The 25,841-nt window shown below is 40.5% G+C and overlaps 1 protein-coding gene across 13 annotated transcripts in view; it reads right to left on the bottom strand.

The window, feature by feature from the left end:
• Positions 1 to 25,623, bottom strand: part of LOC126365822 (uncharacterized) — a 182,930-nt gene extending 157,307 nt beyond the window's left edge. For 2 of the 13 annotated variants that reach the window (XM_050008428.1, XM_050008438.1), the window contains exons 1-4: positions 24,871 to 25,264; positions 23,393 to 23,542; positions 13,326 to 13,504; positions 11,215 to 11,375 (exon numbers count right to left, since the gene is read on the bottom strand). In XM_050008428.1, the coding sequence (XP_049864385.1) occupies positions 11,215 to 11,375; positions 13,326 to 13,504; positions 23,393 to 23,475 (423 nt within the window). In that variant the 5' untranslated portion in view covers positions 23,476 to 23,542; positions 24,871 to 25,264. Of the gene's footprint in view, positions 1 to 11,214; positions 11,376 to 13,325; positions 13,505 to 23,392; positions 23,543 to 24,870; positions 25,343 to 25,414 lie in introns of those variants that run through there. The other 11 variants (XM_050008432.1, XM_050008439.1, XM_050008433.1 and 8 more) reach the window with 11 other exon arrangements.
• Positions 25,624 to 25,841: the final 218 nt, after the last annotated feature.

The following is a 25,841-nucleotide window of genomic DNA, read 5'->3' as shown; positions in this document are numbered from 1 at the left end:
AATTAGGGACACTGTTGCTCCTGGGGTATCGGCGAGGACCATTCGCAACCGTCTCCATGAAGCTGGGCTACGGTCCCGCACACCGTTATGCCGTCTTCCGCTCACGCCCCAACATCGTGCAGCCCGTCTCCATTGGTGTCGCGACATGCTTGAATGGAGGGACGAATGGAGACGTGTCGTCTTCAGCGATGAGAGTCGCTTCTGCCTTGGTGCCAATGATGGTCGTATGCGTGTTTGGCGCCGTGCAGGTGAGCGCCACAATCAGGACTGCACACGACCGAAGCACACAGGGCCAACACCCAGCATCATGGTGTGGGGAGCGATCTCCTACACTGGCCGTACACCTCTGGTGATCGTCGAGGGGACACTGAATAGTGCACGGTACATCCAAACCGTCATCGAACCCATCGTTCTACCATTCCTAGACCGGCTAGGGAACTTGCTGTTCCAACAGGACAATGCACGTCCGCATGCATCCCGTGCCACCCAACGTGCTCTAGAAGGTGTAAGTCAACTACCCAGGCCAGCAAGATCTCCGGATCTGTCCCCCATTGAGCATGTTTGGGACTGGATGAAGCGTCGTCTCACGCGGTCTGCACGTCCAGCACGAACGCTGGTCCAACTGAGGCGCCAGGTGGAAATGGCATGGCAAGCCGTTCCACAGGACTACATCCAGCATCTCTACGATCGTCTCCATGGGAGAATAGCAGCCTGCATTGCTGCGAAAGGTGGATATACACTGTACTAGTGCCGACATTGTACATGCTCTGTTGCCTGTGTCTATGTGCCTGTGGTTCTGTCAGTGTGATCATGTGATTTATCTGACCCCAGGAATGTGTCAATAAAGTTTCCCCTTCCTGGGACAATGAATTCACGGTGTTCTTATTTCAATTTCCAGGAGTGTACTTGTTATCAGGTTCTGTCATAACACAGTTGAATTCATTTATTAGCCGACTGTGTCAGAAGAAGCATGATGCAACTCTTCAACAATAAGAGAAATGTAGGAGTGTCTCCAAACTTTACAGGTGAAATCCCACAAACATTTAAAGTGTTCAAAGACTTGAATATGTACCCCTCCCCTTCTTTTTAATTTATTCTACCATTTGAACAACTATGGTTGAAATGTCATAGGCAGTGTGGGTATATCTGCAGCATGAATATTTACTCAACATTAAACTGTGAACTTTCTGGGGGGTCGCAGCTCGTGACGTCAGGCCATCAGATACCCAGTGCTGTCAGTGAATGTTACACTCAGAAAATCATCTTAACATGGCCTATACACAGAAATTACAAATGGTCAATAGTCGAGTGCACAGTCTGCTGTTAGACCTCTGCACTGTGGCAAAAACATAAGATGAAATTGCAGAAAATACACTAACAAATAGGTTATGAACTACTGTATGCTTACTGGAGCAATAATACATCTCCCTAGCACTACTTACACTAACAATATATGGAGTTCAATACAGCAAATGTAAAAGATATTTGTGCAGCTACATATTTCTGCTTTGAAGCTTGTTCAGGAGACAAATCACTGAACTAAGAAGAACACAGACTACAAATTTCGGTGTTTTAAGATTTTACTTCTATGTCAAGTACTTGAACATGAAACACACATTACAGCATATAAGATAAAACCACACAATAAATATTAATATCTTAATTTAGATAGTAAATTTGCAGGTGTTTTATATGATGTGACTACCAACTTCACAGTCTAAAGTATTCTGAAGGCTGTTTGTTCAGAAAAATGCCTTCAAGCTGGTGCTCATTTACAGTAAACAGTACAGCAATCAACTACAAATGTGGAATTGCATTCATAATGTATCAATGTCAACAGTCATCAGTTATAAAGAAATTAAAAAAAAGGCAGCCTGATGTTCTGGATCATGATAGAACTGAGACTAAAACTTTATGTCACCAGGAAGGACTGTAGAAGTCTGGTGATTGCAAGAAAAAAATAAAAATAAAAATAAAATAAATAAATAAAAATAAAATAGTTCGTTGAAAAATCAGTATGTTTACATACTTGTTGGAACACATGATGTTTACAGAAACAGTCATGCAAAGTGCTGAGAGACACTGTGAATAAAATGAAAAAGCATTGCTCATGATAGTCATCTAGTAGATTCTAGTACATAACAATTCAAAAGGATGGACAGTATCCACAGAAAGATATGCTGCATTTTTTCCCAGGATATTCTACGTTTCCTCTGTTTCGTGCCCACTAATTTCTTCGTTCTGTGGAGAAATGAGCATACTAAATGCACCAGTACTGTCGATGAAACTTCCTGGCAGATTAATCTGGTTTTACTCTGTGACGAAGTTTCTTTTCAGCACACACTCTGCTGCTAAGTGAAAATACATTCTGGAGGATTATTGATGAACCTAAGTAATTTTACATGTTCATACAAAATTTTAATTTGTTTCATATGACCCACAACTAACAATAAAATGTTATTTTCCTTAGAAAATTATGACTGAATACTTGTTCATTACTATTTCCAACTGACAAATGTATAGAATTTAAGTAAAAGTAAAAAATGCTGTAAAGGAGATACAAACTGGAGACTCTTCCATTACCAGACTTCAACAATAAGCATTCAATGACAGACATCTACATAACATGTGAGAAATGTTTTGTACTTAATAGTGCTTTGGAATCATCTCATTTTGATTGGCAACTTTTTCGAGATTTATTTTTTTAAAGCTGTGTTTGACTTCATTAGGAAATTAGTATCTGAGAACAGACTTTCAAATCCTATAAATATCATCATCATCATCATCATCTTAGATCATAGACTGGGCCTTTGGACTGTTCTGTCTGCTTTAGAACTGATCAAGTCATCTCTTCACTGGTCTCCCTAAAGACATTTTGTATCTTGGTTTACATTGTTTTATAGCTTTAGCGATTCTTACATCTGGCATACGGTCTATATGGCCCTCCAATCTCAACTGATGTCCACCCCGGTAGCTGAGTGGTCAGTGCGACAGACTGTCAATCCTAAAGGCCCAGGTTCGATTCCCGGCTGGGTTGGAGATTTTCTCCGCTCAGGGACTGGGGTTGTGTTGTCCTAATCATCATCTTTCATCCCCACTGACGCGCAAGTCGCCGAAGTGGCATCAAATTGAAAGGCTTGCACCAGATGAGTGGTCTACCCGACAGGAGGCCCTTGTTACACGCCATTATTATTATTGTTACTTGATATTGCTTTATTATGTCAATTATGTTTAGCATATTTAGTTGGATGTCATCACTTCACTTTTTATCCATCTGTGGAGGAATGTTGGACAAGGATGGGCTGTCAGGATGTGACATATTAAAACTCGTCCGAATTTCCCAAGTGATTTATTATTTCCAGCTACAGTGCTCCCGTTCCTCTCGGTATGCGTCACCGAGTCCCGCAATGCTGAGGACACCACTTCGGTGTCTGTGAAACAGCTTGGCATGTAAAGGGTTGCCTCAGCGACCCATGCAGCACACTGCTGTGTGTTGGCCTTGTACGGCTGTGGACTTGTGACAACTTCAGGTTGCGCTGGCTGTCGACTCAGCAGTCTTCATCCCTGCCAACTCAGTGCCACAAAGTGGGAGTTGCAAGGCGGCCTGCGGCATGCTTCCTCGCTGGCGTGGCTATGATCGCGATGACAACAAGTGCCCGCAATCTGGTGTCTGAATCTGCGGCCCTTGTTTCCAGCGTGTGTTAGGAGCCAACAAGACTGCCCACAGTAGCAAGCTGTGGTGTGGCCCACCGCTGGCTGGCTGGCTGCAGACCCCGTGTTGGTCTCAGAGGATTGAGCCAGTGACCTGCTGTGGACTGGAATGCTGGCGCCCCATCTGCTGCTGCATGTAGCCGGTGGTGTGATGCGCCCCACCATCCAGGAGAGCTGTCACACTTGAATGCCATGTTAGTGAACCGGTGCCAATTTATACGCGGCTCTGCGCCTCTATTTTGCTAATGCGCCACTCCGAGTCATGTACTCATAACACCTGGATTGGGCCAGTAGGCCCACTCTGCCTGTAACTCGCACCATGTAAACTGCTGTGTTTACTCTTTGCAGTGGGTTTACAGCCCTCTGGCTTCCATTCTACTTTGCAACCACTGGTAGCATAACTTACTGTCAACAGGCCCACATTCAGAAACATTGCACCGAAGCTAACCTTTTCACATCTTAAATGGTGGTGCCGCTACATATTCTCCCCTTTGGAAAGACCTGGTCCCCGGGTCGACCTCTAACTACTCTTAAACTTGTTTGGGCCAACATGTACTTATGACATATTTACTACTACCATTAGAAAACTTAGATGTGGTCTAGTCCCCTTAAAGCACATGACCACTCCACTTAACACTCAATCAACCCCTTACCTACCCATCTTATGCCCTCGGTATCCAATCCACTGCGTTTTGGACTACCGTCGGTTGGCTCTCCACCTGATCAGAATGAAAACAATATACAACAAAGTTAAGGCTGCGATGGCACTTGGCACAGAGGTGCTTAGGATGATCGTTACTTGTCATTGCCTTTCCCTATATTGAGCGACATGCTGCACAACCTGTTCGGCTGATATGCACCCCTCTTGCTCTGAAATGAACTGGTTTACAGATCTCAACAGACCTGACATCAGAGTTGGATTTAACAAGGTCAGATTCAGCCTTAGCAAACTCTGAAGTTGCTTCTGGCCAGTACAGCTGTGGCTGTGTAACATTCAATTGCGTGACTCCTGAAATTGACGCTCGCAGATGGAAGGTTGGTCCTATTATGTTACACGCAGTTCCACTGATTAAAATTCCGCTCCCCTCGAGCTCTATATGTTTCGCTTCGGCAAATATTCCCTGCTCAAAACAACTTGCTACTACTATTAATTTTTCATAGGTGGAGAAGATCCAATGCAACCCGACCTGTTGCAAGCTCAATTTTGGCTCCACGATGTCCCTTGGACAGTCTATTTCTTTGCTCCTGGCTAAAAATAACTGCACCATGCACGTGTCCGAATTGATGCTGGACATACTGTTACCTTCCCTCTTGGAAAAGACAGTTGTCCCCAGCAGGATCACAATACATACAACATATGAAAATACAATGCCTAATTAACCTACACAAACCCAATGACACATAAAAAAAAAAACCTACAAATACTCCACTACTTTCTGGACGCAACGCATAGGTACACCTCTCTCCACTCTCTCTTTCTTCCTCTTCTCTTCCTGTGACATGCCTGGAATAACATCTGGACAACCCTTAAATGGCTGCAACTGCCCAATGTGTACTATCGTTGTTCTAGTAGGCAGCTGATGATTAACGTTAACGGGGGATGTGGTTTCAACTACCTGGTATGGCCCTTGATACCTGATGATGAACTTCTTCGTTTTCCCTTTTGGCGTATAGGGGGTAAGCTCCCTTTCCACTTTACTGCGACTCCCTGCCTTTCCAAAGCCTTCGTATTCGCCTTTTGTACTCGTTTCCAGACCTCCTGAATTGTCCTCGTCAATTGACGTACAGATTCACTGGCCCTTCCTTTCTGTAGCTTCACTAAATCAAACAGTGATGGTATTTTTCACCCATACACTACCTCAAATGGAGATAAACCAGTATTGGTATGGACTTTTGCATTGTATGCACACACAATATGCTTTAAATACTTGTCCCACTGATAGTGATGAGAACACACATAAAAACTCAGCATCTTCCCAGATTGTTGTGTGTACCCATTCTGTCTTTCCGTTCACCTGTGGATGCAACGTGCTCATCCTCAACTTCCTTATGTTCAGCAATTTACACAGTTCCTTCATTAAATCCGACATGAAGTTGGTCCCTTGGTCAGTAATTATTGTCTCTGGTACACCAAACTTCAAAATCCAGTTGTTTAATAATGCTGTGCACCCATTGCTGCCTGTTGATTTGAGATAGCCACCATCTCCACATACCTCAAAAAATGGTATATTATTGTCAAAACGAAAGTGTTTCCCGATGGTGTTTGACTGAAAGGTCCTAAGACATCAATTCCCAACATAGAAAATGGACTTGTCGCTTCCGGCAATCGTTGTAGCTGTATCTATTTCCGACTCAAATCTACTCTCTGCGCAGATGGTATTCAATTCTTGACATATCGATCCAGATCTACTTTCCTACCCCTCCACCACTCTCTTACTTGTCGCTCTACTCCCACCATGACCAGATAACACATGATCATGTGCTTCTTTCAAAACCTCATCTCTCAGCTTCGCTGGTACTACTGCCCTTGGCCCTAACTTCATTTCCCTGCACAGAAGACTGTCATACATATTAAATTGTGACTGTGCCCGACACAATTCACAATCATTGTCAGCGTCCTGTAATTCTAGCCATACTGCTAGGTCATAACCGATGACTTCTACTTTTGCCACCTTTCTACTCAGTGCATACACATTATCATGCTTCTTCCCAGGCTTATGCATGACCTCTTAGTTGAATTCACTAAGCCTCACAATCAACCTCACGAGTCTAGAGGATGAATCCTTCAACCCCAACAACCACTTCAATGCAACATGAGCTGTCACTACCCGAAATCTTCTCCACTGTAAATAACATTTAAAATATGTGATTCCATAGATTACTCTAAGCATCTCCCTCCCTGTTGTGAAGTAATTCCTCTCTGCTGCATTCAACTGCTTAGAAGCATAGGTTACAGGATGTTCTTTCTCATCAATTTCCGCACTAAGAACAGACCCCAATGCTTGATGTGATGCATCGCATGCTAGAATAAATTCCTTTTCAAAGTCTAGAAACATAAGAACCGGACTTGATATTAACACTCCTTTCAGTTTGCCAAACACTTTCTGACACTCTTCTGTCCACTCAAATTTCACACCCTTCTGTAACAATCGCGTCAATGGCTGTGCTAAATCTGCAAAACCCTTCACAAACTTTTGATAGAAATTGCAAATTCCGACAAATGATTGCACTTCCTAAACTGTTTTCAGCTCCCAAAAATCCCTTACAGCCTGTACCAATCTCAGATCTGTTCGCACTCCATCCTTACTGATAATATGACCCAAATATTTTACTTCTTCTAATGTAAAATGACACTTCTCCAGGCTCAACGTCAAACGAGCTGCTCTTAACCTCATAAAGACTTCCCTTAACTGCTGTCTATGCTGCTCCATACTACGTGAAACCACTATAATGTCATCCAAATAGACAAGACACTGCCTTGGTTTCAAACCCCTCAACACACTGTCTAGCAACCTCTGAAATGTTGCTGGGCCATTTTTTTACCCAAATGGCATTCTGATGTACTGGTAAGGGAGCCCAGGAATAGAGAAAGAAGGTTTTGGACGGCCATCTGGAGCCACCTCTAACTGATGATAACCACTTGTCAATTCCATCATAGAAAAGTACTGACACTGTCCTAAGTGATCCAAAGTCCCCGATATGTTTGGCATGGGGTGTGTGCCCTTAATTGTCTTATTATTGAGGTATTGGTAGTGACAATAGAACCTGTATTTCTTAGTTCCATCCATAGATTTTATAGGCAGAACCACAATGCCCGCTCCTCAGCAACTATTACTATGCTCTATAATACCGCCCGCAAGCTGCTGATCAATGAAATCCTCCACAATCGGCCGCAAATACCTTGGTATTCTATATGGTTTACGGTAAACAGGTGCTTCGTTCCCTGTTGGAGTTTCTGGTAATAGCTCTTGAAGAAAAAACAAATCCTTAAATTCCCACAAAAACTCTTCCATATGCTCTTTTTCTCCTCCTTTCAAATGCTTAACTTTGTTATGCAATGCAGATCCATTGGCAGTTAGTGGTTGATCGCTACGCCTACCTCTCGAACACCAGTCTTCGTCATTAGGTCCATCCAATTTCGCTACTAAAACTCTTTTTCTCAAATTCGCCTCTACAGCGCTAAAATTATCCACATTCACGGGGACTACTCACCCGTCGTTTCCCACTTGTAATCGTACAATACTACGTTTCACAAAATAACCTAATGGATCCAAAACTTCATTATCCTCCAATGGTTCAATGACACATACTGTACCCACAGGTAGATTTGACTCTATACTTACCCAAAGCGACTTCCCAATGCCATTAGACACATGTGAATTAAGCCTTAATGCTAATGAACGTGGCTCAATTGGTTTGTTAGTTACGTTGAATCCCCCTTGAGACAGCTCTGCATGGACTTCCATAGCTGAAGTAACATTCTGCCAAGTTCCACAGTTCATTTTCCAAGATCAGATTTGGCATGATGTTGATGCAAGAAATCTACACATAGGATCATGTCATAGCCCTTGCTTACCCATGGTACTACCTCCATGCATGCATCAAATCAGATTTTCCCTATGCGAAAGTCAACTGTCACTGACCCCAAAGGTGTGATCTCCTTATCCCACATTCCACACAATCTATAATGTGGTGGATCTAACTTTGTCCCATTAAACTCTTAGTAGCCACTAACACTTGTGCCCCTGTGTCCAACAAAATCTTAAGCTTTTTAGTTCCTATGGATCCTACAACTGAACATTCCACCTCTGCATATGTATTTGTAGCATTGAAATTAAATGGGAGCTCCCTTAGGTGGGTCTTGGGCCCCCTCTGCCATTTAACGATTGTCTACCTCTACTAACTGCACTTCTCCATCCTCCACGCTGCTGATTTCCACCCCCTCTTCTATTCCTTGGTGACTGGGTACATTGTCTCTGCATGTGTCCCGTACGACCAAACTTACCCCCGTTGCCACGTTTATTTCCTCATGTTGAATTGCCAGCTGAATGGCCGAATACAAATCTTTCGGAGTCCCTACAAGCACTTTCCACGGCATACGCGGCAGTAATCTCCTCAAAAATACAACAAATGTCCTTTGCTCGGCCTCTTGCAACAGAACACCATTGGTCTCATCACTCTGACCCAACTCGTAAGTGTACTCGTTAATTTCTCTTATCCTGTCCGCAAATTTCTCTACGGTCTCCCCCTGCCTCTTTGTCACTGTACTCAACCTCTCCCTGAAGTACCGAGCGCTATTCTGTTTCTTGTGCCTCTGTAAAAGCACCTCCTTCAACTGCTTAAACTGTCCTGCCTTCCTTAAGGCCTCAGAACACCTTACAAATGCCTTGGCTTCACCCATTAATCTAATATTGGCTACATGTAACAACTGTTCGTCAGACCAACCATTCATCACAGCAGTGGTTTCCAAGTCCTCCACAAATGAACACACATCCTCAGATGCCTTGCCAGAAAATGGAATAATCAAACGCACAGCAGCTGGATCAATCTCCTGTTGCAGCACACTAGGCAAAAATGACTGATCAGATGCAATTTCCCGCCCACTTGTAGCTGTTAATTAACTTCTCAACTGCATACTGTCCGATGTCAATTGTGCTACCTTTTCCAACAAAATCCGTACCGCTTCTGGTTCTGGCACACCTTGCGTCCCTGACTCTGCCATTGTGTTGCTTTCGTTCCTAGTTTGTCCCAAAAGAAAACATTTAAGTACAAGAATAACCTGACTCCCTACAGCTCCATGTCATCATTCTCATCATACATCAATACAAAAGTAATCAAATGCCTCAAAAAACATCATCTTACTGCCCCAAACGCACTATCACTTATTCTGACAAAAAAATAATATGTCTCTGCAAAACATCTAAAATTGCCTGCCAGGAGTCATACTCGAAACACAAACAAAAAATGAAAGAAAATGTCCAACACTCAAGAAGAAAAATTGGTCAACACTCACCACATTTTGTGACTGTAAGGCAGGCGGTGGGCTTGAATGTCATACTGTACAGACGAAGCCCGCTATTCTGACACCGAATGTAGATGACTATTGGACGAGGATGGGCTGTCAGGATGTGCCGTATTAAAACTCGTCCGATTTTACCAAGTGATTTATTATTTCCAGCTACAGTGCTCCCATTCCGTTCGGTCTGCATCACCAGGTTCCGAATACTGAGGACACCACTGTGAAACGGCTTAGCGCAGAATGGCTGCCTCAGCAACCCATGTAGCATACTGCTGTGTGTCGGCCTTGTACGGCCATGGAGTTCAGACAACGTCAGGATGGCTGGCAGTCTACTCAGCGGTCTCCGCCCCTGCCGCCTCAGCGCCACACGCTGGGAGTTGCAAGGCAGCCTGCGGCATGCTTCCTTGCCAGTATGGCCAAGATTGCAGCGACAACAAGTGCCCGCGATCCGGCGTCCAAATCTGCAGCTCTTGCCTTGGAATGCCTCTGGCGTGTGTTGGGAGCTAACAAGACTGCCCACAGTAGCGAGCCATGGTGTGGCCCACCGCTGGCTGGCTGGCTGGCTGCAGACCCCGCGTTGGCCTCAGAAGGTTGAACCAGTGAACTGTCGTGTACTGGAATGCTGGCGGCCCATCTGCTGCAGCCTGTAGTCGGTGGTGTGACACGCCCCGCAGTCCGGGTGAGCTGTCACACTTGAATGCCTTGTTAGTGAACCGGCACCTTTTTATATGCGGCTGTGCACCTCTGTTTTGCTAACGTGCTGCTCCGAATCATGTACTCATAACACCTGAGTTGGGACAATGGAACCCCTTTGCCTGTAACTTGCGCCATGCAAACCACTGCGTTTACTCTTTTCAGCAGGTCTACAGCCCTGTGGCCTCCATTCTACTTCGCAACCGGTGGTAGCGTAACTTACTGTCAACAGACCCACACCTGGCTGTAACTTGTGTGCTCCGAAATATTGCACCGAAGCTAACCTTTTCCCATCTTAAACGGTGGTGCCGCTAAACATCAAAGTATATTCATCCTATAACTATACACAAGCAAAGCAGAAATGTTCGAAAACTGATAGTAGTACAGCCAAGGCACATGGCAAAAGTGGAGCACTCTGCATTCATCTGGCAGTGGTGTGGCTGCCACATAGCGTAGTTATGTTGTGTCAGTCTGATAGGAGTGATCCCATTAGACTTTGTGCGAGTTCCATCTGAAGTTGCATGCATTCTACCACACCACTTGTCACGTAACACTCCAATGGGCGCTCTGCCCTATGTTTTGGACAGTAATTCACCTATGTACTCATTACTGTGTAAATGACGGTGTAAGACAAATGTTATTAACTACTGTCTTTATTACCTACAGAAACCACCGTTGTGAAATTTGTTAAAGCACTGAAATTCCAACAGTAATCAAATGGTGAAGTTCAGAACACCCTGTACACCAAAGCTTTACAACTTTTTCACTATAAACTGTGCTGGGCCACTCACCGGGGGCTGATCGGCCATGCGGGAGGGGCGGCTGCAGCTGGTGCTCGCCACGGGGGCGGCCTTGCTGCTCTCCCCGGCCACCGAGCCCCCATCCTCCTCGATCGTCTCCTGGACCGGCGCTGTGTTGAAAAAGTCCAAGCGCGCAGGAAGTATCGGAGTACCTGTAATAGAACAGTTGTGACTTCTAAAGTTTTATGAGCTGTGTATCCAAAAGTAAGAACAAAAGTTAATATAAATCATCTTCTGTCTCTTCAGTAGCGTTTACACTTTGCCAACGTACATTTCAAAGCACTATTCCATCAACAGGGCTACAGTTGCTGTGTAAGAAACATGCAATGCCAACATACCAGAAATGCATATTTGCAAATTCTGCCAATGACTTTTGCATATGACACCACAGTGAAGTAACTTTCACATGTTGTTGACACTGTTTTGTGAATATACAGAGTTTTTGACAATGACAAATGATCAACTTTTATGGCTGCTCTACAGTAGGAACTGGAATTTACTGAAATATTGCTAACAGTGGCAATTATGTTGATTCGAATAATTTTTTTTGAAAATCTGAAATTAAAATACAGGAAGCAAAAGGTTAAGTAATACATGTGAAGAAACCAGACAGCAGTTTTCAGAGTGGAAGGGCATGAAAGGGAGGCAGTAATTGACAAGGCAAAGAGATAGGGTTGTAAGCTATTCCCCATGTTATTCAATCTGAGATAGAGCAAGCAGTGAAGAGAACTATGACGGAACTTGAAAATTGAATTTCAGGAAGAAGAAAGAAAAGCTTTAAGATACGTTAATGACATTGTAGTTCTGTCAGAGACAGCAAGTAATTTGAAAGATCAGTGGAATGGAATGGATAGGGTCTTGAAAAGAAGTTGTAAGCTGAACATGAATAAAAGTACAGCAAAAGTAATTGAGTGTAATCAATGCAGATGGTGCCAGGAGAAATACATCAGGAAACGAGCTACTAAAAGTAGAGAGATGAGTTTTGCTCCTTGGTGCAAACTGCCATAGGCTTATACTGGTAGTCAAGCTGAACCAATGTGAGACGCTGTCTAAAGGGGAGTTTTTGCTCCAAGACAATGTCCAGCTCATTCTGCACAAAGCACAGTCAGACAAGCTGCTTATTTGAGCTATTAAATTTTCCCTTGCACCCAGTACTGTCACGACACGACACCTTCCTCTTTCCCCGCATGTAGAAAGCGCTGCGTGGCAGGCATTTCTGGATTGACAATGAGGTGGTTTTCGAGGGGGGGGGGGGGGGGTTACATTTCCTGAACAGTCAAAATGCAGACATCTACAATCACGGTCTCAAGCAAATCATCCATCACTAGGAAAAATATTCGCTTAGATGGTTGAATATTTAGAGAAGGACGAACACCATCACCAAGTTTTATGGCTGCAGTTTGATTTTTTTTTTTAGGTTCTAGTTAAAATTTAATAATACTTCCTATACAACAAAAAAGTTTTCATTTATCTCAGAAATACTATCTCCAGCACATTTTATAATGCCCTACACTAGTGTAACTCAGTAAAAAGGCAACTGGTAACACAATTTCATCTATAATGCCACACCGTGAAAATTAATGGCAAAAGAGAAATTCCACTTTTAAATACAGTAACAGTATGTTTTGCAAATACCATATGCATTCCTAGAGTGTACACAAATTAGTAAAAAAACGGGGAGGTTAAAATTACATAACCAATAGTATAAAAAATCAACATTAATTACAATCATCAATCAGTTTAAGTACATAAATGACATAGGCTACATACTATGTGAGTTCCTAGAGTGTACACAAATTAGTAAAAAAACGGGGAGGTTAAAATTACATAACCAATAGTATAAAAAATCAACATTAATTACAATCATCAATCAGTTTAAGTACATAAATGACATAGGCTACATACTATGTGAGTTCCTAGAGTGTACACAAATTAGTAAAAAAAATTGGGGAGGTTGAAATTACATAACCAATAGTATAAAAAATAAACACTAATTACTATCATCAACAGTATAAAAAATCAAAACTAATTACAATCATCAATAAAATATTTTTTACAGTTTTTAAAATTGCATTAAAGGATAATTTTAAAAATTGATTAACCTCGGAAGCATAGAAATGTAAGAAAATCCTCAGTCTTTGGCCGCTTCGATGGGATGAGTTCTGGAGAGACGACGGTGCCATTGCTCTTTACTTTGTCCTTGTCTTTCACTGGAGTTAATGCTGGGCTGCTTAGGTTAGAAGAACCCTGTGCAAATTTCCTCTGAGCGTGTACTTTCGTTCTGCAACAGTAGAGGGAAGAAAATGGGTCAAAATTAATAGCTGTGATGTTCCTAACACTGTTAACTGTTCCACTACGAAGAAATAATAACTACTATAAATGGAGCACAAAATACAGTAAAAGTTACGAAAAAGGACAATGTTCATATTTAAGCATTTTCCGAAGCTGAGCTGGAAGTGATCGCCATGTGGTGTGGCATTTGTGTCTACAGCTGATCTAAAGCAGCCAATGAGAGAATAGCAGACAGACAACTTGATTCATACGAATAAATTTAAGTAATCTCCATGTTCTGGTATTAACACAACCTAGGGATCTGTAATATATTAAAAAAGGTGTCATGGACATGGGGTAGCTACTACAGAACAGTAATACAGCTCACTGTTAAGACATCAAGTTGATCTTTTCTGCATTTGCTTTCCAGTTCCTACAGGGACAAATATCTAGCTTCTGTGTGGTGTTTCGGTTTGTTATTTGGTTTTATAACTATTTGGCACTAACACACCCATTTTGAGTCGCCTGAAATGCAAATTTTTAAGAGAGATAAGATCAGTAAAGATATTTCTTATTTTTTATATGATAAATACAGGGTGCAAGAAAAAGAGCCTTGTACTCTTCCAGGAGACGTTCTGGCTGAAACTACAGAAAAAAGTCCTTTAAAAACACGTCTGGAAGCAAGAACTTGTCAAGATATAAGTAATTTTACTTGCATCTAGAAATAATCAGCACAGTGTGTTATAGATTGTCTTCTTATTGATCTTCATTGAACACTTATTATTGGTTGTGTTGGTCTCTGTACTTAGTTCAACTATGATGCTGTTGTCTGATACAGCACTTACAACATTAGTCAATCTGTACATGTTGCTCCAAGATTTTGCTGGCATCAGAACAAAATTTTTGATTCCTGGAGTGTGGACAATGTCAAAAGTAAAGTGGAGGGTTATTATTCCACAGAGAACTCATAGACATGGTGTTCTGGTATTGTTTAGCCAATGGTATTGATCGGCAGCACATGTTGTGTATGTCAGCCAACTTCAACAATGCGTTCCATCTTAACTCCTGGAGCAGGCATGTAGCATACTTTGTACACATGAAAAAAAAAACCACCTTATCTTTATGTTATCAAGGTAAAAAAGTATGAGCAAAATAATAGTTTAATTAAACAATGACAAAATAAAGTTATACTATATGCACTAAATCACTGATTGATTAAACAATAATAAAAAACTTTGATTGTATCACTCTGTAGCCATTTACAGGTGCAAAAAATTGGAGCTGCTGAAGTCATAAATCACATCCTTGCCTGGTCAGTTCTGCATGAGCAGTTATTTTATCCATATCACTCACAGCATTTGTGAGTCCTGAGGCCACAAGAGCACCAGTCAGATAATACTTCTACTAATGGATTCTGAGACGGAACGTTGAAGATATACAGTTTACATTCCTACCACTCTTAGTTTGTGAGCTACAACCCTTCAAAGTTTCAGGGGCAGATACCAAACACACTGAGCGTAACGCAATGTGCCTTCTAAATGTGGTGTGGCCGAGTTGTAATGTTGTCAGTGTCACGGAGCGAGAAGCTTCCTCGATGCGCTGTTAGACTGCTGACTGTCGCCGCACACAGTCACAGACCCAACAGTGCGAGCCACACAAACAAACGGCTCAATATTCCACAGTTACTGACATCGGATGAAGATGGCATACACAAATAACGAGTATGTTGACATGATGCTGATGCTCAGTGAGTGCTGACACGATGCCACTGAAGCAGCCATGGCGGTGAAGAGCCTCGGCAGCCATTACATTCTTATATGCCGAACAATTTGTCAATTGACAGCCTTCAGATTATGGTCAAAGATGTCCAGTAGCATGGGCTCCTCATTCTCTGTACCTTAATCCCTTACATATAAGATTATCGAGATAATGAAAGGCATTAGTATAATCCACACTCCCTAACAATGCATGAGTTTGTGAACCTTCGAGAAGGAAGCTGAAGGTTGTGGAGGAATGAATGGTACTCACACTGAGCAACTAGTGTAGTATCAGGCACATGGCTATCACAGTACATGTATTTTTTCTGGGAATATGTTTCCAAGAGTGGGCATTTTTTATTTTATAACACTGTGCCCTGTAAGAGTATGAAACACTTTAAAAAAAGGGAGAAGGAGGAGAAGAAGAAGAAAGAAAAAACATTCTGCATACCAAAGTATACTTACATTCAGTGATAATTTAATCTCTCAATGTAGTCAAATTGTTTTCTCTTGTTGCCAGCATTTGTGGAGGAATTCATTATTGAGCCACATGTTTGTATGTGGAACAAGGTCTTTAGTGGTGGCAGTATCTTTTTTTTACTCTTGGGTGTTCTGATAATGAATTTTCAGTTGGTACTGCAATAACAGTGTGCAATGTGATCAATGTCTTTTTCACCCTACTCTTGTAAGGTAGCTATATGATGGGCAAAAGTAAAAAGGAAGAGAGGTGAGTCTGCTGTACTACTGACGATGAGGTCATTAGAGAGAGGGCATAAGTTTGGATTGGGAAAAGACAGGGAAGGAAAGTGACCATTACTTTTGACAGGTACCATCCCAGCAATAGCTTTAAGTGATTTGGAGAAATCACAGAAGACCTAAATCTGCACTGTCAGATGGGGATTTGAGCGTCACACTAGTAAAAAAAGGTAAAAAGAAGAGGATGGGAAGCTTTTCTCACAAAAAACAAACCAAGAGTTAGTGGAGATGCTGAAAATGTGCAGCCACAAGTGGTAGGAAAGTATTTTTGAGGTGATGTGGACAATGCAGCCATGGAAGCAAGACGTAAGAACTAATATCACATGTGGGCGTTGGAAAGTGCCATTAGGTATCCACCCTTGCTTTCCAAAATGTTACAAACCTTAACTTTTCATTAATTAAATCCTTCATCAAGTGGTTATCTGGACATAAATATCACATATAAAACTGTGATACAAGAGTTCATCACAGAGGAAAATTACCAATACTGGCCTATGTACATTACAAGAAATATTATAGCAAAATTCGGATACAAAAATTAATTTGGTCCAATCGACACTTTACTTTACAATGTGTTGTTGTTATGGTCTTCAGTCCTGAGATGGGTTTGATGCAGCTCTCCATGTTACTCTATCCTGTGCTAACTTCTTCATCTCCCAGTACTTACTGCAACCTACATCCTTCTGAATCTGCTTAGTGTATTCATCTCTTGGTCTCCCTCTACGATTTTTTCCCCTCCACGCTGCCCTCCAAAGCTAAATTTGTGATCCCTTGATGCCTCAGAACATGTCCTACCAACTGGTCCCTTCTTCTTGTCAAGTTGTGCCACAAACTCCTCTTCTCCCCAATTCTATTCAATACTTCCTCATTACTTATATGATCTACCCATCTAATCTTCAGCTTTCTTCTGTAGCACCACATTTCAAAAGCTTCTATTCTCTTCTTTTCCAAACTATTTATCGTCCATGTTTCACTTCCATACATCCTGAAGGAAGTCATTCACAAGATGTGCGAGACAGAGGCACGAAGTGTCATCCATGAAGACAAATACCTCGCCAATATGGTGATACAAAACTTTTTTTTTATGTGTGTCTATAGATCAGGAACAGCAGAGGGCCTACAACACTTAATTAGGGAATGACAGATATAACTTCTGTTTCTATCAATTACTATGAACTGTGAGCTCTCTGACAGGAAATCACAACTCCAGTCACATAATTGAGGCGATACCCCACAGGTATGCAATCTGATTAGAAGCTGCTTGTCAGGATTGGCAACAAAGGCCTTCTGGAACACTAGAAATGTACCATCAATTTGAGATTCCCTGCCAATAGCATTCACTACTTCATGAAAATAAAACGTCAGCTGTGTTACACAATAATGATATTTTCTGAATCCATGCTGACTTTCTGTCAACAGACTGTTTTCTTGGAGGTAATTCATAATGTCTAAACACAGTATATGTTATACAATCCTACTGGAATCAACATCCATGATATGGGTCTGTAACTCAGCAGAAGTCTCCCATTTCCTTTCCTGAGGATTGGTGTGAGCTGTACAGCTTTGCAGTCTTTAGGTACAGATATTTTGCTGAGGAAGTGGTTGTATAATACTGCTAAGTATGGAGCCATTATATTGGCATGCTCTGAATGGAACATAACTGTTATACAATTTGGACTGGAATAGTTGCCTTCATTCACTACACCAAGGATACCTACTTCTACGTTACACATGCTAGCAGATGTTCTTGATTCAGATTCTGGAATTTAAAATTGTTTTCTTTGGTGAAGGAACTTTGGAAAACCGCCATTAGTAACTGAGCTACTGTAGTACTGCTACTAGTAACATTATCATCATTGCTGCACAGTGAATATATTGATTGTTTCTTGCCACTGGTGTACCTTTACAAGACTGTAATCTCTTTGCTTTCCCTGCCCGATTTCGAAACAGAGTTTCACTGTGAAAACTGTTGAAAGTATCTTGCACTGAAGTCTGCACTAAATTTCATACTCCGTAAAACTTCATCAATCTTGGAGTTTTTATTATTATTATTAAATTGGTATGATTTTGTCACTGCTTCTGCAACAGAGTTCTGACCTGTTTTGTCTACTATGGAGAACAGTTTCGTCTTTTATTAATTTATTCAGTATAAGTCTCAATTGCTGTGAATACTATTTCTTTGAATTTAGGCCACATCTGGTCTACACTTAATTCGGACAGAATAGAAGCTGTCTCTTAGGAAATCATCAGGTGAAATTATATATATAACACACACAGGGTGTTTCGTTACAGGTGTTTGCCTCTATAAGTTACGAAGTAATAGGCGATGGAAATATTTATTGTGGTAGGTCACCATAAGAAACGTTAACCGTATGCGGAGCTATGAACATGGTTTATTGTGTTGTTATCCAAAGAGTTACAGCAAAAAGACACATTTTTTTAAAATGAAACAATAGTTGTTTCTATCATGCACTGGAATCAGTAACACCAGCTGTGTATACCTCAATTTAAACTACATTCCTACCACTCTTAGTTTGTGAGCTACAACCCTTCAAAGTTTCAGAGGCAGATACCAAACACACTGAGCGTAAAGCAATGCGCCTCCTAAATGTGATGTGGCCGAGTTGTAATGTTGTCAGTGTCACGGAGCGAGAAGCTTCCTCGATGCGCTGTTAGACTGCTGACTTGCGCCGCACACAGTCACAGACCCAACAGTTCGAGCCACACAAACGGGCTCAATATACCACAGTTACTGACATCGGATGAAGATGGCATACACAAATAACGAGTACGTTGACATGTTGCTGATGCTCAGTGAGTGCTGACACGATGCCACTGAAGCAGCCATGGCGGCGAAGAGCCTCGGCAGCCATTACATTCGTATGTGCCGAACAACTTTGAGAAACAGGCAGCTTGGTAATGTGCCACAGTTACAAATGAAGAATTGCAAGAAGTGAAGAGACGGAGGTGTTTGTTTTAGCCGCAGTACACCGCGATCGTCATGTCAGCTGACAAGCTGTTGCTCCAGTCGTTGGTGTCAGTCTCACATCTGTGTGGTGTATAGTGCACGGCCACAGGTTTCACCCGTACCACCTACCCAGGAGCTTCATGGGAACAATTTCTGTGGGAGAGTTACATTCTGTGAATGGGCCATGCGTAATTTCATGCTGGAGAATTTACAAGGTGTTATGTTCTCTGATGAGTCCACATTCACAAATTATGGTGCAGTGAATTGCCATAACGAGCACTACTGAGCTGCAGACAGTCCTCGGTGGGTATGACCTATTGACCCTCAATGTAGGTGGTCTATTAATGTATGGTGTGGAATCCTTGGGGATGAAATCATCAGTGCACACTGCTTCCCAGGTACACTGACAAGTGAGTTACATCGCGCGTTTATAGTCGACAGTTTGGGTGGTCTCCTTGAACATGTGTGTCTACACACGAGAGTCCATATGTGGATGCAGCACGAGGGTCACCCAGCCCATTCTGTGCATGCTGTTGTGGAAGAACTAAACAACAGGTTTGCAGGAAGGTGGTAGGGGCGTCATGATCCTCATTCATGGCCCGCAAGGTCACCCAATTTGACACCATTAGATTTCTTTTTGTAGGAATGTCTAAAGGATCGTGTTTATGTCACTGAGCCCACATCCCCAGATGATCTAAAATGGCACATTGAGGATGCATGTTGCTCTGTGACACCAGTGGTGTTACATCTCGTCCGCAGATCCTTAAGAAGGCACATTGCATTGTGCAATCAGGAACATGGGCACACATTTGAACATATTATTTAAATCTACTTCCCACTGCCAGAACATCCATCACCCACCACACAGCCATGTATTATCTACAGCATGTGGTATCTGCCCCTGAAACTTTGAAGGGTTGTAGCTCTCAAACTAAAAGTGATAGGAATGTAATTTAAATTGATGTATACACAGCTGGTGTTACTGATTCCAGTGCATGATAGAAACAACTACTGTTCCATTTAAAAAATTGGATCTTTTTGCTGTAACTCTTTGGATAATAACACAACAAACAATGTTCATAGCTCCACAGACAGTGTAACGTTTCTTATGATGACGTACTGCAATAAATATTTCCATCCCCTATTACTTCGTAACTTACAGAGGTAAACACATTTAGTGAAACACGCTGTGTTTGTCTAACATAGTGTGTTTATTTTTGGTGAGTTTGAATGTTACGTGATTCAGTCTTGCTACAACGATCTTACATTTGTTGCGAAAAGGGCAAGTATGTTCTTGCAACCATTTATTCTTCGAGTGAGCTCCTGAACTAATTTTCAAAATTAATTTTCGGAGAAAGCAGTTAGTGCCTCTCAAATAGCTTTTGAAAATTCTTACACTGAAACACAAGAATGGAAAAATGTCAATGCATTCGAAAGAGGAATGCCATGCCATATTTAATCTGAAAGACCAGCCATGTGTAACAGGTAGACTTGATGGCAATATTTCTATTTCTTCCTCAATAGCTTGGGGAGTTCTACAATAAACTTTATAACATCTGATCACAAGAACAGAGCTGTGTAAGAAACAGAAGGCAATACTGGGAGATGGTTTTTGTTTACTTTAGGTCTACTAGTTAAAACATTACTGCTGTATCTCTGTACTTCTGTTATAGCAAATGAAATGTATATTCTGTTCATATAACAACAAACCTGATGTAAACAAACTCAAATGCGATGATCAGTCAGAAGCCGTAGTATACATATGCTAGTTCCGTTACCCTCTTGGAAGTAGGTACTTCTTATGTATTACATACATTATTACCACGTTACATTAAATGAAACTTTAATATATTTTAACATATAAATAGCCATCAATGCCTTAGCTATGTAGTTTTTATTTCAAAAATCATGTACAGTCATAGTCTCTGTACTGTTGTGCTCCGATTGTCATGCTGTTAATACAGAGGGTGAAAATGGCTGAGGCTGCTTCATGTTCTGTAGTGGAACGCGCATGTAACATGCACTGGATGCATAGTGGAATTGGTTACATAGTAACATCTTAATTTAACGCAGTTCATGGATCGCTGATTCAAGTCTCGCCTTAGTCATTCTTTTTTATGAAAAATGCACATCATCTTGTTTCTAGTTACATATTTCATGCAAAATTCCTGTCTTCATTTCAAATATAAATTCTTAATAATTAATATTTTATAAAATATTGTTACTAAAGGTAGCTTAAATTGTGAAAACTTAACAACTTAATTTTTTAGAGCAAAAAAGGAAAACCAAATACCTTTTATTTGGACTGTGTCCTTTGTTTTATACCACAGATGTAGTCTCATGCGAACCAGAGTGATAAGAGGAGAAAAAACCTGTATTTAATTTAGGAATTTTCCTTATGGTTGTTTGTTATTAAAACATTGTTTTAGGTAAGAACGAGAGCATTTTGTGCTTTCCGTCTGGTCACCTAAGAAGTGTGTGGTAGTGCTGGAGTTTTGCCAAATATTACTTCATTCTCTTTCACTCTTTACAAATTAAATGAAACTCAAAGCTATATTGTTTCTTTGCTCTTCTCTTTTTATGTCTGAACTGCAACTGCTCAGGTTAGCTGGACCAGCTGGCTGGCCAGTGCTGTCTAAGATTAATGTGCCAGTAAAGCTGTTTTCCTGCACTATCATTCAGCTATGTGCATGTAACACAACATAAAACATATCCTTATGATCATACTTGACACTACTGGACACAACTTGGGTTCTGCTTCATTGGAAACAAACTCCAATGAGATTCAAGCAAATGTGGAAGAATACATGGTGTAATGTTTACATCAGGTTCATACTTATAATGAACAGAGTACAGTACCTCAGTATAAACAGCACTTGGTACAAAAATTTTCTAATTGGCACTGAGAATCATTGAGTTCTATGGTATGGAACTAGAAAGTGTTCAATAAATGATTTATTTTCCAATTTATCTCACTATTTCTCGCACTGATGAGCTTAGCACCATAACTCTATGAGATCACAATACCTTCTCAATATCTGGGATGCAAATAAGTTACATACAAAAAGAGATACTTTAAAAAAAAAATCCTGATAAATGTGAGATTTGCCTCTCAGAACATTTGACACTTACGCTATCTATATGACATCACACTTCAAGGAATATATCAATGACACACTTTGTTCATGAGATCTCATTGTAACTGTTCTGTGATCACTTGAGTATCTGCTCTTCTGCAGTTCATTAGAGTAGGGGCCTACTTAATGACCTAGAATCACATGCTGAAAGTTGCATTCACTGTTTGGACCACCATTCTCACCAGTGTAGTGCCTGACACCAAGAGTTGTCCAGAGTGAGTTTCCCAACACTTTCATACTGTACAGACTGAAGGGGGTAGGCCTATGTAAGGTTGTCACTATGATGAAAATTATACATTCATAACTGCGTTGTTTAGACTTCTGCAGTTTTCATGACTGATGTCATCTGCGTAATAAATCAGTCAGTCAAACTATGCAACAGCAGCCCTTGCAGAGCCCCTCCCTACAAATGTGAATTAATATTTAGTGTCCTGTAAGCTAGCAGTTGTTGGGCATTGGAAATAACATCCCTACTCAACTTGTTTTATTTTCCTGATAAAGATTCATTACATGTATTCAGTTTCTGCATTACTTTCAAAGTATTAGTTGTAGTGTTTTAACAGTTCTTATACTGCATTTGTAGTACATACAGCACAAACATATCACACTGGCCAAAACTGATGAAGATATGATGAACGACAGTAACATTAAAGTTACTTGTTTCTATCTGGTGGATAATTTATTCAATACTAGTTGCACTAGTTTGTACATTTCCTAGAAGTTGAGCTAACACTAACTCCTGATGATTACAAAGTTTCCCTTCATCTGGCATCTAGATTAACATCCCAATATTAATTCTCATACACTGAATCTATGGTTATATGTTGCATTTGTTTGACGAACAGATTTCATTTCTTGAGTAATGTCCAGTGTTCTGTCAACAGTGAAGTGACATGGAAAATGCAATAAATAATCTTTTTTATGTTCTAGGTGAACCAAAAGCTATATGCTATACAGCAATAGCCACAGACAAGGTATGAAAACCACACTGGGCACAAACTTGCTCTCAAAAATAAAAAGAAATAAAGAAGAGGAGTGTTAACTTACACACAAAAATTAACAATCATTCATCTTGAAAGCTTGCTTTGAATTTGGAGAACAACACTGTGTGAATTTTAGGCCTGTAAATAATACATTGCACTATGCTACAGAAATCATAAAAGCAGCATAGATAACAAACACTTCCCGACAAAGTACTTTATCAGCAACCAAGGGTATTATTGGGGTGAAACATTCAAAGGCTCAATTTTCATAAAAATTGTAAAAGTGACACTTTTTACCTTTTTGGACTTCCCTGTATATCTTCATCTAGGGATTCTTCCTCCTTTCTACGTTTCTTGATATCACTTCTGCTGATAACCATTGCTGAAGAGGGCACATTACAGCTTTGGACACTGCGTTGTCTCCCCCATCTTCACTGGAATCCTACGCTGAAATTATAAACAAAACAAAAAACAAATGAAGAGAAAGGTAACACTCAAACTTTAAACCACATTATGGAAATGGAATATGTAAATAATGATCTTCAACATTGTGAAATCATATATCAATAATGAAGGAAAATAAAAAGCAAGTAATTTGGATAAAACTGCCACGTTCCAACATTTTATCACTGATTAAAAAGGTATTGGACAAGTACAACACACAATCCCTGCATTCAGCCCCTTCAAAGTCATACTTTCCTCCTCCTGAGATTACAGCTCATATGGATTTAAGTGATGCAACTGGTTATAGCAAACAAAGATATCCATTAACTTAATTAATTACAAGATCATTATGATCCAGACATTTCAGTGTGAAACATCATGAAGGGCACTATGGAACACATCCTTTAAACTACAATGGTTTTAAAATTACTTAAGTTGGCTTTTTTATTACAAGACAGGCATCACAAGTCCACAAACAAGTTACTGACAAAATACAACTCATCTGTTCAACACGAGAACAAATAAAATGGTATCTTACATTTAATAAGACATTCTCTTCCTCCAGCTTATTTTTGAGTTCCATGAATCCTTGACATGAGCGAATTGCTAGGATATAAAGCATGTCAGATTATTACACTAACAGCCTTATGTAGATTATCATAAGTTACTCTCTAAATCTTATGCAAACAGGTATGTGAAAAGTGAGGTGCAAATGCTCAGATGAGTGTAGTAATAATTGTCACACACAAAAATAAAAAGCCTTACACTTTAATTCATATATAAAGTGTTCTGTTTAAGTGAGATAACAGTGCTACATAGTAAGTTTACATTATATTAATAAAATTAAGCTCAGCTGACAAAGTATTACATTCTCAAAAAAATCCTGTAAAGAATAGAAAGAGTCTTCAAAAGACAAGTTTTTAGCGGTCTTTTTAGTTCAGTCAGAATCCCAATGATTGATCTGGCATGAAATGAATATTTATTATATGCCTTTATGCTTGTATAATGAACTTTCTTCTGCACCATGCCGAGGATTTTTGGTATATTTGAACAGATATTGTTTACTTTTTGTATCATGATTGTGATAGGGACTGCTTATTTTGTAAATAGTACGACCTTTGTAGACAAATCACATAAGCGAATAAATGTACCGGGAATGGCATAGTGAGGTTTTTCAGTAGTTCGAAAAAATTCATGTAGAAACGGATACCAGTTTTAAAAAGCAAAAATGATCACTTCCACCAAACAGAAAGTTAAACGTAACAAATTCGAATAGGCATTAAACATTCTTTCACACTGATAAATGTTTACGCCAAAGCTCGAACATTTACCTGAGCCATCATTTGTGCGTATTATGTATACAAGCTGAATCGCACGTGTGCGCTTTCCGTTCCTGAAATCTAATTCTTAGTTTCTTTCAGAGTTGTTGGGAGATGATTACATGAAATACAAACCAAACGACAGATTCTACAACTCAGAATTGGATGCTTCTCACTATTTACTACCATCGTGTAATGACCTAACAAAGTTCAATCACCTAGACCTTGGTCTTTATTACCTCAATGGATATTGTATTTCGGTTCTCACACTGAAACATGCAGCTACACATACCCGTACTGCTCCTAGGAACTTCTTCCGTCACACAAATAACCATTATAACATCAATTTCTCACATACCTACACCGCTCACACACACACTTCACATGGACGCATCCTAACTTTGTTATTGTTTTGTACCTGTGTTCCAGCTATTGTCAAGAGGCGGCGTAAAAGTCGATACCGATGAGTGTACCTGTAAAGTGTAGGGTATTATCTTGGAATCCAATGAGAAGCCCTTGATCGAATAGTAGCATCACTCCCTTAAACTGTGCTTACCTTTCAGCTTATAATTAACGTTAAGTTCACATGTTACACCGCGGCGTATAAACTTTTTAAGGTAGCGTCAACACATTTTCTCCTGTGCAAATCGAGATGGCAGTGGTAGACAAATGGCGGCAAATTCAAACGTAATTCCTTCGGAGTCACCTTCGCAAAACTGTGCTTATCCACAAATAATGGCTGCCTGAGCAAATTATTTAACGCAGCTGTTGCCTAACAGCCAAATTTAACGTCAAATGTTTTTGTGTACGAATACATGAAAAAATAAAGAAACATATCTACAATTTTTTTATTTGGTTTCTGTTTATTAAATCATACTGCCAACAAAAGGTAAAAATATAAAATTATACATACAGGGAAATTTCTATACAAATAGTCTGAACAACAATTTAATTTTTTTGTAATTTCCATATAGTTTGAATAG

This window comes from Schistocerca gregaria, chromosome 4 (genome assembly GCF_023897955.1).
Source record: "Schistocerca gregaria isolate iqSchGreg1 chromosome 4, iqSchGreg1.2, whole genome shotgun sequence".
Lineage (NCBI taxonomy): Eukaryota > Metazoa > Arthropoda > Insecta > Orthoptera > Acrididae > Schistocerca > Schistocerca gregaria.
This window is presented reverse-complemented; position numbering and strand designations above follow the sequence as displayed.